Source organism: Anser cygnoides, chromosome 3 (assembly GCF_040182565.1).
Source record: "Anser cygnoides isolate HZ-2024a breed goose chromosome 3, Taihu_goose_T2T_genome, whole genome shotgun sequence".
Taxonomy (NCBI): Eukaryota; Metazoa; Chordata; class Aves; order Anseriformes; family Anatidae; genus Anser; species Anser cygnoides.
Window position 1 is genome coordinate 7,217,480 of NC_089875.1, and position 15,286 is coordinate 7,232,765.

At 39.2% G+C, this 15,286-nt stretch overlaps 2 protein-coding genes across 14 annotated transcripts in view; one reads left to right on the forward strand and one right to left on the reverse strand.

Moving 5' to 3' along the window:
• The window catches only part of PAPOLG (poly(A) polymerase gamma), a 40,537-nt gene extending 32,024 nt beyond the window's left edge, over positions 1–8,513 (reverse strand). For 6 of the 11 annotated variants that reach the window (XR_010830814.1, XR_007162081.2, XM_048060718.2 and 3 more), the window contains exons 1-10: positions 6,399–8,240; positions 6,265–6,331; positions 5,557–5,638; positions 5,364–5,473; positions 3,221–3,274; positions 2,053–2,164; positions 1,351–1,440; positions 665–803; positions 438–510; positions 235–355 (exon numbers count right to left, since the gene is read on the reverse strand). Coding sequence is in view for 9 of the 11 variants with exons in the window: in XM_048060718.2 (XP_047916675.1) it covers positions 235–355; positions 438–510; positions 665–803; positions 1,351–1,440; positions 2,053–2,164; positions 3,221–3,274; positions 5,364–5,473; positions 5,557–5,638; positions 6,265–6,331; positions 6,399–6,604 (1,054 nt within the window). In the remaining 2 variants the exon portion in view is untranslated. Of the gene's footprint in view, positions 1–234; positions 356–437; positions 511–664; positions 804–1,350; positions 1,441–2,052; positions 2,165–3,220; positions 3,275–5,363; positions 5,474–5,556; positions 5,639–6,264; positions 6,332–6,398; positions 8,241–8,272; positions 8,337–8,369 lie in introns of those variants that run through there. The other 5 variants (XM_048060721.2, XM_048060719.2, XM_066995365.1 and 2 more) reach the window with 4 other exon arrangements.
• An 83-nt stretch (positions 8,514–8,596) lies between these two features.
• The window catches only part of BCL11A (BCL11 transcription factor A), a 145,033-nt gene continuing 138,343 nt past the window's right edge, over positions 8,597–15,286 (forward strand). For 2 of the 3 annotated variants that reach the window (XM_066995357.1, XM_066995359.1), the window contains exon 1: positions 8,597–8,732. The gene's annotated coding sequence lies outside the window, so the exon portion shown is untranslated. The remainder of the gene's footprint in view (positions 8,733–15,286) is intronic. The other variant, XM_066995358.1, reaches the window with a different exon arrangement.

Here is a 15,286-nt window from a genome sequence, read left to right on the forward strand (position 1 = left end):
ACGATATAAACTCTGCAAGATAAGTTCTGAACACTAAGAAGAGAAAGCATGAGTTCACTTGACACAGTGCAGATGTGCTATGATCTGTAGTAAAACTGGTCCATGTTGCTTACAAGTGGCCTATTTCTCAGAGATCCATTATGCCTAATGGAGCAGGACACCTCAGAGAATATAACCAATGCAGTTTCACATAGCAAGCACACTTCAGTTAATAAACACAGAAAGCTATATTACCATGTTTGAACTCCTCTACCATTACAGCTCGTGTTGATGTAGATACATTGTATGTAGAGTTCTGCTGTGGATAGGCTGGGGTGATGATAGGCATTACATGATATCTGTCTGCTGGGTTGACCTACAACATTTAAACAGTTCTGCTTAGCATCAGTTTAACCTAGAAGAAAGTTTAAAGGCTCCTGAATTTAATGTCTACATACCCTAGGGTCCCATACTGGTAAGTTAAGATTACTCTCTTCAGGTTGTTTCAGCAAAACGGGATTTGGCCATTCCCTATAAAAGATAAGCCATTAACTAATAACTGTATTTTAAGACTCAGTCATGTAATTCAGACTAGGACTCAATGTTGAAATACATTTTTAAAGAACTAGCCTTAAGTGTTACTACTCTATACAGGTTAAAATTGTCACAAAACTATAGCTCTTACCATTTTGAGAAAACCAAGAAGAACTTGTTCACAAGAGTAGACGCCAATGCATTTGGATAGAGTTGACATGTTCTTGCTACTAGCATTGCCCAGGAAACTCCACCAAGAAATCCCAGCATATTGGAGTAAATACCACGTCCTGGAATGGATACTCCATAGTTAGTATTCTTTCAAAAACCCTCATCCTTCAAATGTACACCACTGACTTCCCAAGCTGTAAGTTACTTATGGTACACTCCAGCCTCTTGGGAGTCAAGTATTTTTGCAGCAGGATGAAACCAAAAATGTTGGCCTTTACAGTGATGGAGAAGAATCATTTCCCAAAATACTGCTACTCTGAAATCTACCTGTACTGCTACAGCTGTTGCTTTGCCCCAACTTCCCTTCAGAGAAAAGTTCTGCCATTGTTTTAGCACTTGCCACAGCTACGTTCCCATATGGTATTTCCCTATTCAATAGATACCAAGCTTTTATGGCTTAACTCAGCATTTTTATCATTTGCAGTCACGTTCCTAATAAGCAACACAGCACCTTTAGATTTAAAACAAGTTAAGCAGTTAAGCCTATTAACCAGACATCTAAAGAACTATCCAAAACTGAAGTACCTCCAATAGTCTTAGAAACTTGTTTTTCATCGTGAAATGCCTCTGAAATGTTTAAAGATCATGAACAATGACATTACTCACGTTTTGCCCACAGTTTAATTGCACGGAGCGTGAGCCGGAAGTTCTCTTGATTTGGCACTAGATGTAGTATTTCATCAGTAACTCTGCAGCCTGTAAAAAAGGTTTAAGTATAAAGGTTTGCTGCAACATGTACAAGCCAGTTTTATGCTATACTGGACCAATAGTTTACAATTTAACATTCAAATCTACAAAAACTACTTTGGATGACTTGTTTTGCATTACCTTGATTACCCATTATACTCAGTATTATCTCCAGTAACTGATGTACTCAACCACTTTCGCATAGTTCAGGCTACAGCCAACACATTTTAATAAGGCCTTTCTTCATGGATTCTGAAAACTAGATTTCTTCCAACAGCCAGGCATGATTACAACAGCTGGTGTTAAACCAAGAGCAAATTCAGATTTGAATATTCTAAATACCTTTATTTCTGAATTACAACACTCCCTTCTCTATCAAGTTCTCCACTTATTCACCAAAGAGAGTTCTGTGGTAAACTGCAACAACACACACCCTGATGAAAGGAATGGGAAATACATGCCTATCTAATCACTACTCACAGAAACATTAAATGTCCCCTCCTCAGGTCTTAAGTATACAAAAGACTGGTTGTGCACCTTGTGCAGAAAGTTGGATTGTGTAATATGCATTCTACATCAGCTTTAGTAACATTTTCTTTTTAAATGTGTAAACATGCTTACCATTTAAGCTCCGTATGCATCTTATATCCAGGCTTCTTAGACTGGAGTCATCTCTTAGATCAAGATTATCAGAAATAGTTTGCACAGACAGTCTTGCGAACACAAGATCAATCTTAGAGCAAAGAAGTACCAAGCATGAGTTAGAATGCCATACTTTGCAAACAACCTGCTAGCGGGAGAGAACAAGTACTATCTACAAAAGGGGTGAACATCCATATTTAGAATCACATGGCACAGGTACATCTCCAAAGACTAACCCAAAAATTCAATTGCTAGGAGTTCCATATTTTTATTTACAAAACCTACAGTGTATCATCCTTCTTTTTAAACCAATAGAAAACCTTTTTTAATGTTGAAAAGACACTCTAAACTTACAACTCCCATTAGAAAAGGAAGTTGCATCTTAACTCCATAACTAAGCTTAAATTCACTCACCTCAACTACAGCAACAAGCTTTTCCTTTATGTGGTAAGCCCTTTTGATCCTGAAGTGTTTTTTCAGTACAGTCTGAGGTAAGAAAATTATCCTGACAATGTCTTTACATGATAAAGACCACAAAAAGGCTGCTGAGTGTCTTCACAGCACTACCAAGCAGTAACTTGCTTGGATACTACAACCCACAGCTGTTTATTCATTGGAGAAGACTTATTCAAGATGCAAGGATTCCTACAGCTGAAAAGCCTAGGCAGGAATCAAATGAGTACTTTTCTTCTTATCACATTTGTTTCATGATTGCTTCCTTTCTGATTTGCAACAAAATGTTTTGTCTGCCCACAACTCACACAGTGAAACACACTATATGCAGCCCTTTGTAGAAAGTGAGCTTGGCATAGCCAAGAAGAATTAGCAAAGATTTTGCCTTTATTCCTAGTCTGCACAATCCTTGTGAAATAAATACTATTCAAGTAGGCTACCTTAGTCTATAGCACAGCTTTAGAAAAAGATGTCCCTGATGTTCCCATGTGTGCCAGGCTTCCTAGGGACTTAGCCTCCCATAAACTCCAATTCCACTGCAGTCTTATTCTGGGTTGTGTAAGGTTGTTCAATTACAGCTTCTTAAACACTTTAAGGTACCAAAAACCTTCTAAGATTTCCATGGACCTGCAACTGCTAAATTATACCATTGCAAAGCAAGAAAAATAAACCATGCTTAAAATGAAATTCTTACCTCAATGCCATCAAACTCAAACTTGACAACTGGTACGTAGGCATCTTCTACTGCCTGTAGAGGAGAGGATAACTACATGAAAATGCCTTTTTGCTACTTTCACATTTCCCCTAGACTACAATAAAATACAAAACTTACACTGTGAAGCTATACAATATAAAGACTGAGTTGCTTCTGAATCAACAAAACTATATAAGATGCAGGTAGCATAGTACACATATGGTATCAATACAAGCTTTAAAAAGTAGTTTAGCCTCATTAGCTATACAAACAAAGTCCTTCACTGTGTCTGCCAGAAGACTAGGCTAGGGGAACACTTCTCCAGTCCTGTAGTTTAGCCAGAGGGAAGACTATACTGTGTAGTTTGCCTCCCAAACTTGAAACAGGAGGCCATCAATACATCAGGACTTCTTTCCTATCTATGAAAACTGGCCTGAATTGAATCAAACCATTACATTTTCCCAAGAAAAGTCTGCATGTTCTATACATATTGAAAAGCTTACACCTCAAATTTCTCCCTTTTGTTTTTTTAATGGCAGTCAGGAATGAACAAATACAGCCCTCAATCTTCGCGTGAACACAGGACTGTTACACTTTCCAGCTCAGGTTTCTAGAAGGAACTGCTAAAGGATAACCATTCCAAGTGCTGACTGCCTGGTCCTACAGGAACAAAGCCTTTCTCCCCTATGCTTAGACTCAGACTGCATGCAGTTATTAAATGCAGCAGCCCTATCTGACTATTAGGGATAAGCAATTCAGGCATCCTGAAACTGGAGCAATTAACTTGAAAGCAAGTCTAATAAAATATTCCACACCTTCTTTAATTCTAATGTAAAAAAAAAGAGCATCTGACATCCTGAAGGGAAAGTATCAGGGCAAAGCAGACTAGCCTCTGTTCAACAAGAGGCCACGTGACTGCAGGACTGCAGCAGAGGCCAGAAACTAGCATTAGAGCACAACTTGTTAAGCTAAGGAAGAAAGTAACTGCCTCTATCCACTGCACCTTTACTGAAGGGTTCACACACATCTCTTCTCAGACTAATCACCTCAAGATGCTTCAAAGTCTCATCGCAGCTCTCAAAGAAACATGGACTCATTGGAGATAGTGCCAGGAATCACCCACACATTGAGTGAAGCACTAGCAGAAGGTGAGAGGATGTCAAAGAGATTTAACTCTGGCAACAATGAATGCTAAATGGCTGTTCTAGTAGTCCCCGTAATATTACTTCCTAGATATTTTAAAGCAAACAGCCATCTTGAAAAAGGAAGGGTTTTTACAGCTTGCTGTGAAATGTCATGGTACTGTGATCAAACATCACAGTTCATCTTGATTAGTCATACAAACAAGCCTGAACATTGTCTATCTCCTGTAGAAGATGCACAGCAAGGCATCGAGCCTTCTCTAGACACTTGAGATACTACTCCACTAGAGCCCTGAAGGTTTATCTTATCTTCTTTTTTCCTCAAAAGGAAAAAGGGTATTATCCCTGTTTACGGAGCAAAAGTTGAGTGGTCAGGAGTTCAGTTTTACATGCAAGACAGACACGAAACATCCTGAAGGTGATTTTACAAAGCAGATAAACTTAACAGGAGCCATGCAGTGAACATACAATATTACATAAAGCTGTCAGTATGCATCACTAATGCTAAGGCTCAAGCTGAGAACCAAGAACAGGACTAGAGACAAACAACTTAGAGGTTCTGAAGTATATCCAGATGAACTCCATGGCACATGTACCAATAGAGGACTTTGTATGTCACATTCATCTGCCTTAATTTTCAGACTGCCCCTTCTTCCTGCATGTATGCAATAACTTCATTTCTGAGCCCCTTACTATATCTAAAATTCAAGCAAAGCTCTTATAGGGACAGAGCCTCATTTATTTGCTACAGCTGACTCATTCCCAAACCATGGGTAGGGTAGAAGACAAGTGTACCACAAAGATTCCTATGATGTATAGTCATCAGGAAGAGGAACCAAAAGTTTGACTTCAACATTTTCATACTACAGAAAATATTTTAAAAAGGGGTCAGAATGTTTTTTATTTTCTTTGGCTTGTAAGACATTCATTACTAATGGGAATTGTGAACATGAATGTTCTTATTTGTAGAAGTCAGTGTATGAAGGAGAGAACTTGCTTACTCTTAGATTTTTTATTTCTTCTTGATGTTTTAGTTTTTCAAAGAGTGACTGAAAGAAATCCGATCTTTCCACATGTCTAGGCGCAACACAAAGAGCATCTATGTCAGCACCTGCAGAGAGATTTCATTTCTGCTGTTATTGTTGGCAGTCACTTTCAAACATTAGAACTATGACCAGATAACTAAAGCTCTACCTTTGGTGTGTACTCCAAGCCTGTAAGAACCAAATGTAAATATTTTGCCACCAACATTTGCTACAACTGAAGGGGGAAGATTCTGTGGGTAGAAAAAGAGTTTACTTTAGAATATGATATATATTGACCTATGTGCAAGTTTAATTAACACAGATTACTTAGAAAGATTGAAGCACACTCCTTAAACATGTTTTCTCACTCCCACACTGACTTGTTAGTCTAACAGACTTGTTTCCTAAAGTGAGCCCTTGCAACTCAAGAAACTATGAGCAACACATCAGTCCTTTCATTAATTTACACAAACTATGACCTATTATTAGACTTCCCTGCAGATGTACATAAATTAACAGAATTCAGGAGCTACACAATAGGCAAGTCTAGCATAAGTTTAAATTCGATGAGTCTGTAAGCTGTTTGGGGCATAATCAGTGACCATTTACCATCAGACCCCACAATAAATTTTCATCTTTGTTAACTGCTACAGTCAATTGATACAGCCACTTCTTAAATTTATGCACTGCCCCAAAGACTTCAAGAACCAGATATGAAAAATCTTTCATACCATATTTCAGTGGCAGTTACTACAGTCCTACTTGATACTTAAGAGGAAAGTTAAAAGTTGAACTTCAGCATAAGTCCTAGTGGTATGGCCTTAAAAAGAAGTAAAAAGACCTCAGCTCTTTTGATAAGATTATAAAAAATCCTTACCTTGCTCTCACCAAGTTCTGAAATCCATTCTTTGACCAAGTTATTCAGTTTACCAAGAACAACCAGCCTGTAAAGAAAACTCGCATTAAATTTGTCCTCAGAATTGAAAGATTAACAAATTAGTTTTATTATACCTGTGATTCAGTTCTTCTTCATCTTCAAATACCCCAAATGGCTCCATTGCTTCAACTAGCTTCTGAGTATGAATATAATCTATATCCTTAGGAGGAGCCAAGCTAATTGGAGAGGTAATTCCATAGTGCCTTTGAGGCTGGTTCTGCAGCATAGAGGTAGAGGCACTGTGGAAGAAAATAAAATAGTCAAGACTCCACAAAAGCATAAAAAACCTAGTTGGGTAACACTCTTCAGCTTACACGTTTCCAAATCAATTTTTTCTTTTACCTATCATTGACATAAATGAGAAGAAAATACTGCTTCTAAGCCTTGAAGTTGTACTACAACTTCAGCTAAGTTGGTCAAGAAATGCTTAAAACATCAAGGTATCTGAACCATTGTGGTTGGAATAGGATTAGGAAAGACTTGCAAGACAATTTCAATAGCTGATTTTAAAAAGGCATAAAAATGTGGATTTTTAATTTCTAAATGCTGCCTTCATTCCTTCACTGAAGAAAGACAGAGTACTCTCTCTGCATAGCCTTATCCAAATACAGATGTAGCTTTTAGTTACCTTGGTTTTCCGTTCCCCCCCGGATCTTTTTTTCCACACTAAGTTTCTACCACTACATTTTTTAAACTAAAATAGAAAGTTTTGTCAGTTTCCATTTTGAAAGTAATAGTACTGATATTTACTATTTTCTTTCTTACAATACCTTTCTCATAAGAAATACAAGAAAGCCTATGTTTCCTCCATGATTTGGGGTACATTACAGCCAAGTTAAGACACCTGCAGCAGCTTTCCAGCATGCAGAAGGCCACCACCTGACTTTCATACCCCATCCTTGCTACAGAGATCAACATAAAACTCAGTATCATTCAAATATATCGAATGTTCTGAATACCAAATTCTTTCAGTCTATAGTAGAAACTTTTCAGCTACACAATGCTGCAAGTTTAACCTCAGTTTAAAAGTTGAGGGGAAACAGCATTTGGAAAGTTTCATTGAAAGAGTGATTTAAGCCCAAGAGCATTTTTTTCTTCTTCTGGAAGTTGTTTTAGTTTTCTCTCTCAACTGTACTGGACTGACAGACGCGTACGAAGGGATCTTCAGAGAAAGTAGAATACACGGCATACTATCTACTCATCTGTAAGCCTTCTGCTTCAGTGAGAAACCTGTTGTAGTTTAAGATGTCCCCAGCTGTTGCTCTGTCTACCACAGGGAACTACTCCAACATCTTTCTGTTCATATAGACCCTAATCTTGCACAAGAAGATAACTTAAACTAATCTGCTCCAGGTTTTATCACTTATATGTAACTTCAGAAAGCTACAGACTGTTCTCCTGCATACTCTGGAAGACAGGAGATAAATTCACGTTATTGCAGTTCAAAGAGCTGTGCGAGCACTTCAACTCAGCAGGCCAACCAGTCCTCAGCTCTTACTACACCTCGCTACTTCAGGAGTGGATCCCCAGGCACTCCTGCTACCAACTACTAACAGCACAGGACTAAAAAAACCTTTTTTTAATCAAAAAAAGTCACTAAATGACACCAGTACACACCCTAACAGGACTGCTCAAGCACCAGAAGACCCTGTTGCACTGCCTCAGGCAAAAAAGAAACCCTGCAGACACCTGTAGGCAAGTTAAAGCACCCTGACAAGTTAAAGTACACAGACACTCAGAGAAAGCCACTCTCCAAAGTTAAGCTGGACACACAGCACAAGACCAACATAAATGCTTCAGGGGTGGCAGGCAGCCACTAGATTATAACAACAAACCCCTGAGAACCTCACACAGACCCACACCAAACCAGGGCTCTCCAACACCCAGAATCAAAAACACCTGCAGTTGTTTGGTTTTTTTACCAAAAAAAAAAATAAAAATCTTTAACCCGTGCAGCCCCTCCGCGCGCCCCAGCTCTTTATTCCCGTTATTTAAGGAGCTCTCCCCCGAGGGCAGCGCTCCCCAGCGGCCACCACCTCACCCACCCGCCCGTCTCCTTCATGGCGCCCGCCCCGCGCCCCGTGCTCCCCTCTCCCTTCTAGCCCGCGGGCTGCCGCCATCTTCCCGACAGCCCCCGCGGCGCCCGCCCACCGGGGGCGGTGTGGGAGGGGAGCGCTCTCGGGGGCGGGGCTTGGTGCCGGCCACGCCCCCTCCGTGACGGCTCCACGCCCCCTGGCGGCGGTTGGGGGCCGTTGGTGGCGCGCGGCAGAGGCGTTGCTGCCCCCCCCCCCCCTCCGCCGCGTAAAACTTGGGGAAATTCTCATTTTTGTGGCACGGTTCTGAAAGCCCCCTTCGGAGAGAAGAGTTCTTGAAAAGCCAGAGCTGCCCCTGGTGCTTGTTTGTTCTCAGTAAGTGTTGGAGGGACAGCTCAGGCTTGCCCCCGCTCATCGCTTTTCTCTCAAGTGAAAATGCCGTCAGGCTGACAGAAAAACGTCTTTCCTCAGAGCTCGGTTACTGCACCCACATCTTCCCTCAGAGCTCGGTTACTGCACCCCTCCCTGGTTTTGGAAGGGTCTCAGGGTTTGTTCAGGGTAAAGAGTCACCAAATGTTAAAGAGTGATCAAAACTTAAGCTGCTATTGGGACGATTTAACTTACACTGGGAGGATTTAATATGCGTCATCACTAACAGAGGCAACAGATAGCTGTGGATACAGGAGGTAACTTTATTGCAGTGTATTATTTTGGACCAAAGCAGTCTGTTAGGCTGTCTAGTATAAACTGGGTATTGAAGCAACAAAAATGGCCCTGAGAGGATTCTCCCGCACCATGGTATTTGAGGGGCATTTCCCCACTCACATATTTGAGCTCGTATAAAGTTAACTTTTCAAAAACATTATTTTATTTTTAACTAAATATTTGGAAAAAGATTACTTTCAAACACCTTTGATGTATTGTCATATCAGAGCCGTTCTCTGAGATTAGCAAACCCAGCATTTCTGTACTTTACAGGATCACCTGCAGTGCCTTTGGTGAAGTAAAACACCTTTTGTCTTTTAAAATGCTTTCAAGAAATACAAACTAATCTTTTGACCTGAAGTTTTCACAAACTAACAAAAGTTTGGTATTCAGACACGAAGGTAGATTTACCAGAAGAGCCTTACCTACCCTACTCAAATAACTTCCTGCTCTGAAATGTTAAAACCTGATTTGTTTCTATAGGGATTTTTGAATATTTGCATGGCAGTACTTGCACTGACATTTCAGTCTTCGAAAATCAGATGCTTCTGAAAGAAGTTGCCCCGGTAAAGCAAAAAATAAATTTCCAAGCAAATTTCTTAGTTTTTTTTTTCCTAGTCCCACCCTTTTTATTCTCAGACACATTCAGAGATTTATTGGGGTTTTCTTGAACATTTCACGTTCCTCATAACATCACTGTTGTCCCAGGATCTGGAAAACTATTGTCTGTGTGCTGCCTTCTGTTCTTTACACTCCAGCTGACAGCGTCTGTGTAAGGAAAACACCTGTCTTTATTTTATTATTTTTTTCTGAGTATAGATGGCTAATTAGCCAATCTCCTTTTTATCTGTTTCTGCTTCCTGCTTTTAGTAGTGCAATGGTAGCTGCGTTTGCCTACTGATGGAGGGGTATTAAGGGAGAGGGGACCTCTTTCATAAATCACCTGCAACACTTAACAGGTCACCAAGCACACAAGTTTTTCCTCACATGCAACAGAGAAGCAGCAATTGTAATGTTAAACACAAATGGAGGCTAATCAAGCTTAACTTGATTGCTTAAATCATGTATGCTGTGAAAGAGGAAGGATGCTTGGTGCCTGAGAAGCAAAAGCTATTAAAGACAGGTGAAGTGTAATGGTCAGCTTGTAATTTTTTATAGTAGTTAAAGCTGGAGAAAAAAAGTAATATACTGTTTGTGGAAAAGAGTAGTTGTAAGGTGCTGTAAGAGCAATAGTTTAATAATGATTTTGTTATTTTCATTGAGTTTATGAAGTTTGGTATCTAGTATTGTCTTTTAAAAGATATTTGAGGGACAGAACTGAGGAAATGGGTTGGAGGTGACTGTCTTGTGAGTATTCCTTTATAGAAAACAAAGCATTTCTGTTTTTTACTAGCTGTTTATGTAAAATTATTTCAAATATGTAACTCTTGTGTTGTACCTACTTAGTTTCTGCGATGTCACTTGAAGCAGCAAGTGAAGCCTTTTATCTTTTTAGGTTCTGTAAAACTTGTGTAGAGTTTGTTTTAAGACGTTTTTCTCTGTTATGTGTCTTCTAACAACTTTTAAATATTTTTGGGATGGAGTCTAGGCTATAGAAATGCTTGATAACCATTTAAGTAGTTTTAGTATGGTATTATTTTTTTTTCTTTTTATTTTTTTCCTGTATAGAATATGTTTCTATTTCTATGAGTGATCCAAATCGTATATTGGAGAAATAAAGTCTATTTTTGTAAAGTGGTGTAGGGTGTTTTTTTGTTGTATTTTCTTCTTTTTTAATTGTTGATTTGTTTTAAAAGAGTAGAACTTCTTTACAGCATAAATAAGGCTGTGCTTGAGCATTCCCAGTCTGTTGGAGGTTGTTACTGACTTTGTGGAGGTATATATTATAAATATAAATGTATGGACAGTGCACTTTCATGTCTTCTAATCCGTATATTTTGTATTTTCATCTTATTTGTTAAGTCAACAGCGGTGTTTCATGTCTTAAAAACCACTTACAGGAGACTACATGCTTGTTAGGCTTCTAAAATTTAATAGTCTAAATTTTTATGTCTGGTGAAAAAAAGCTACAGGCTTAGTATAGGTTTTGCTATTACAGCTTCCTATTTGTTTTCCACTCATATCCATTCATATATTCAGTGGCTGCTTATATATTCAATTGGGCATACTTGTTTCTAAGTGTCCTTTTTAATTGGAAAGGGGCAATCTTGTCACTTTTCCTTTACAAATAATTTTTGTTTATTCAAAGTGTGCTTAAGTAGCTTTTTACTCACCACGCGTGCAGCTTATGTAAGTTAAAGTCCTTGCTGTGTTAACTTTGGCTAGATAAGTCAGGCCAGCTGTCCTATTACGCAGTCAGAAACACTGAGATAAGTAGAGGAGAGAGAATAGATTCAAAGGATGGAGGTGGATGAAGTGTTTTTCTAGTATTCCCAAGTGAAATTTGGTACCTTACACAGATAAGATTCTTTCCATTTAAACTATACCCTCATAAAGTAAGTCCATAAAAACTGGTTTAATCAAGGTTGTTATGACTTTTCTCCTTTCTGAAGAGTCCACTGCCAAGCTGGTGTTGAGCCAAGGCAGTCTCCTAACTGTCTGGGAGTGTGAGGGCTCCTGAATGCTGCTTCTGGTGCAAGGGAGGAAGCAGGACCACAATTTGGCTGTGGAAGTGGAGATGTGGGATGATAGCAGTCTAGATTTAGTTCAGCTTATAGTGCTTCCTCAGGGGGTAGCGTGCCCCCCAAAACGTATCCTTCTTCAGTATTTCAGATGACTTAAGAAAAGCTATTATTCTCCCTACAAGCTAGTTAGTGTTCCAGTTGTAGGGAGGTAGCTTGGAGGCTTACCTTTTGGGGGGACAGTACAACTATTAACTTTATCGGCTTGACTTTTATCCGTAGAGTGATGTATGTTAATACTACCATGGTCAAATATTGTGACTCAAATGTTGCAGGGTGAACTCTCTGTATCTTTTGGGTATGTGAAGGGTTGTCCATGCTCAGATCACCTTACAGCCTAAGTGCCATCTGTCAGCTGACGTACTGGTAGTGTTGGTTGTATGCATTTGTCTGGAGATGGTTCTTGTACTAAATGAGATGTCTCTGAGGAGCTGGTGTTCATGAGGGAGAGCGCAGCTAGAGTCATGTGGCAATGGTATCAAGCAGTGTGCCTGTGTGAATGGAAAACTTGGAATGTTTTACTGTTATTTCCTCGTCGTGTAGCTCTTTATCAGATGAATTATGTGTGCTGCAATCCATAAAAAGACATCTTTGTTCAGAAATATTTATCTATATGCTATATATTTTATTTGACAAGTTAATTTATGATTTTTCCTACATTTGAATGTTCTGATGTGTTAATGATTGAAGGAGAATGAGAGTTAAAACCTTTGGTATATGCATGAAAATTTATATACCGACAACTGTACCCAAACCTTTCTGCTGCAACATACAAAATTGGACTGAAAGGTGAAACTGCTATGGAGGAAATATGTGATATTAAAACATTACCCACAGAACTGAGAATAATTTATCAGGCCAAGATTTTATTCAAACTTTGGATTTCTCTTACAAATGAGGAAGATGTTATCTGTGTAATGTACCATATTTCACTAAGGAAAGATTTTTGTCAGCAATAATTTGTATGTATACATTTAGGTCCTGATGAATATCAGCTGAAAATAACACAATTCAATTCTGGAAAGCTGTCTTCTAACAAATGTTCTTAAGGTTTACCGTCTATCACATTATGTGGGAAGATGTATGGGAAGAGATAATGTGGAACAATAGGAGGCAGGATTGCTGAAAACAGATTTCAGATATATGGATTCAAAAAAGTGGTGGTCGAAGGGTTTTTTCCCCCTCTTTCATAAACTTCAAGAACTTAAGGGACATAGTTCTATGTCTATGTGTTGGTATTGTTAACTGAATAAGCTATACAGAAATGTAAATGCAGATAACTTATATTTTAAGCCAGTTCAGACTGTTATTGCTGAAACACTAGTTGCTTAGAAGGGTGTGTTCCTGAGGGGACTATTATTGGGTTGCTGTATATCTTTCTAGGCGTGTTTGCTGCTAATAATAGCTATTAGCTTTTAGTTCCTCATACTGACAGTTCTAGTGTAATTCCTTGCTTATTTGTGGTCGCCTGGTATGACTTCAGCTTGCCACTGTATGTTAAGCCAGCAAAACAATACTCTGCTTTGCATTATCAGGAAAGCCTTAAAACTTGTGTCCCTCAATGTGGAATTATTACAGTTCTTCACCTGGTCAACAACAACAAAAGACTATGCATAAGCTTGCAGCGGATTGTAACGTACAATGTCATCAGATGGATGGGTCACTCCCTTCTTTCACTTCAAATTGAAGCTAAGATTAATTATGGTATTACCAGCTTCTAAAACAGGTTAGTTAATGGGAACTAACTGTGAGCTCAGCGAAGCAGCACTAATCTTGCTGCTTGCAGTGAAGTGTCTTTCTTTGATCAGCTCATTCTCTCTCAGCAGGCCAAAAAATAGCCACAGGATACGAGTGCTTAGTTTACAATCATGTTAATTTTGCTTTAGGTTTGTCTTTAGCTGTTGGAGATTAATGAATCAAAATGGTGTTTAAATTTACAGCCAGTTCTCTTCTAATCACTTGGCAGTATTTCTAGCTATTTTCTGCTTTGATTACCTGAGCCAGTCATCTAAAGGACTCTGCTATTCTGTGGTGCGATTGTGGGGTATGGCCTGAAATGTCTAGGAACCTGCAAGGTGATGGCAGAGAGAGTTAAGGATGTTCTTTCTGCTTTTCCAGCTGTTTCCTCGGTGGTCTGTTTGTTTCAGCTGTGCCAAATCCAAAGTCAGTTTTGTTGTTCCACTTCACACATTTTTGATATTAGTTTGTGCTCTCCATAGAGGAGGAGCTTCCTTCACCTCCACTAACATGCATCGGATGTAGCAACAGTCTCTTGGAGATATTTACATGGAAGTGCAGAGAGGACCTTCGATGCTTGACAGCATCACTTTCCAAGTGAAAGGTGTGCTTATTGAGGTCTGTGTATGCTAGCATTTGGATAAGCGGCTGGCGGGTGGATTCATGAAGGCTGCTTCAATTTATTGGGGCTTCACTGAGGGGACAACTAAGGTTTGACTGTCAATGCTCCTGAAGTGTTTGCATTTCCTGTAGAGAACCTCAGTGTGTTGGTTTTGTAAAGATTTGACTTGAACTCTGGTGCCTTTCAAAGGTGGTATGCATACAGAATCTTTGCCATTGCAATTTACCTTTAAGTTATTTCCCTGGGAGGAGGAAAGGTTTGTAAGAAATGGACTTATTTTAGAGGGAAAAAAATAGTTAACTTACAACAGAAGTGTTCTCTGCTAGCAAACGTGAAGAAAACATTTTTATATTGTAGGTGTTGGCATAGAAAGTCTGTTGGGTCACAGTTAGTTGATAGGAAGGTATTGCACAAATTTGCAGACTGTGCCTTGGTTTTTCCTTTCTCTTTAGCTGTAAAATGAAGGCAGTATGGTAATACTTATCTTACAGAAGTGCTGGGAGGTGTAAATTTGTGATGTTTAACAAGTGTTTGATTTGAATGGAAACTTCTCTAGAAGAATGTGCTATAGCTTTATCTATGAATAGCTTTAGAGAGCAGGAACAGTTACTTCTTTTCTCCTCAGTAGAAGAAGAGGGGGAACTTTAATCTTTGTGTTGTTCATTGCTTTCTTTTATTTTGGGATGGGGGTGGGAACGTAAGTCCTTAGACAGCTGATGTTGTGTAGCACTGGTATTTGTTCTAGTTCCTTTATAGTTCAAACGTGGCAGTGAGACTGTTCTTTGGCATTAAAGCCTGATGCTAATACCCCTGATGCACTATCTCTTATCGTGTTGAGGAGTCGTCTTTGTCATGAATTCATTAGTTTCATGCAGAGATCGTATATAATTCTGATTACTGCTTGCAGGGAAACTTTAAAGAGAGGAATGGATACCGATAATTACTGAAACTCCTCAATTCTGTGTGAGAACTGGGAGAAATTTTCCTGTCCGTTAACCTTGTAGTAACACCTTGCAGAAGTTGGCCCCTCCTGCCCACCTTTTTACATGGCAGCCTTATGTCAAACTTTGTGCAGAAACTTAGCATCTAACCTGTTTCCAAAAATTAGTCAATTTGATTGTGAACTTGAGCTTGTTAAAGGGAACTCTGAGCTGGCCTGCTTCATCTAGCTGCCTTCCTATGCC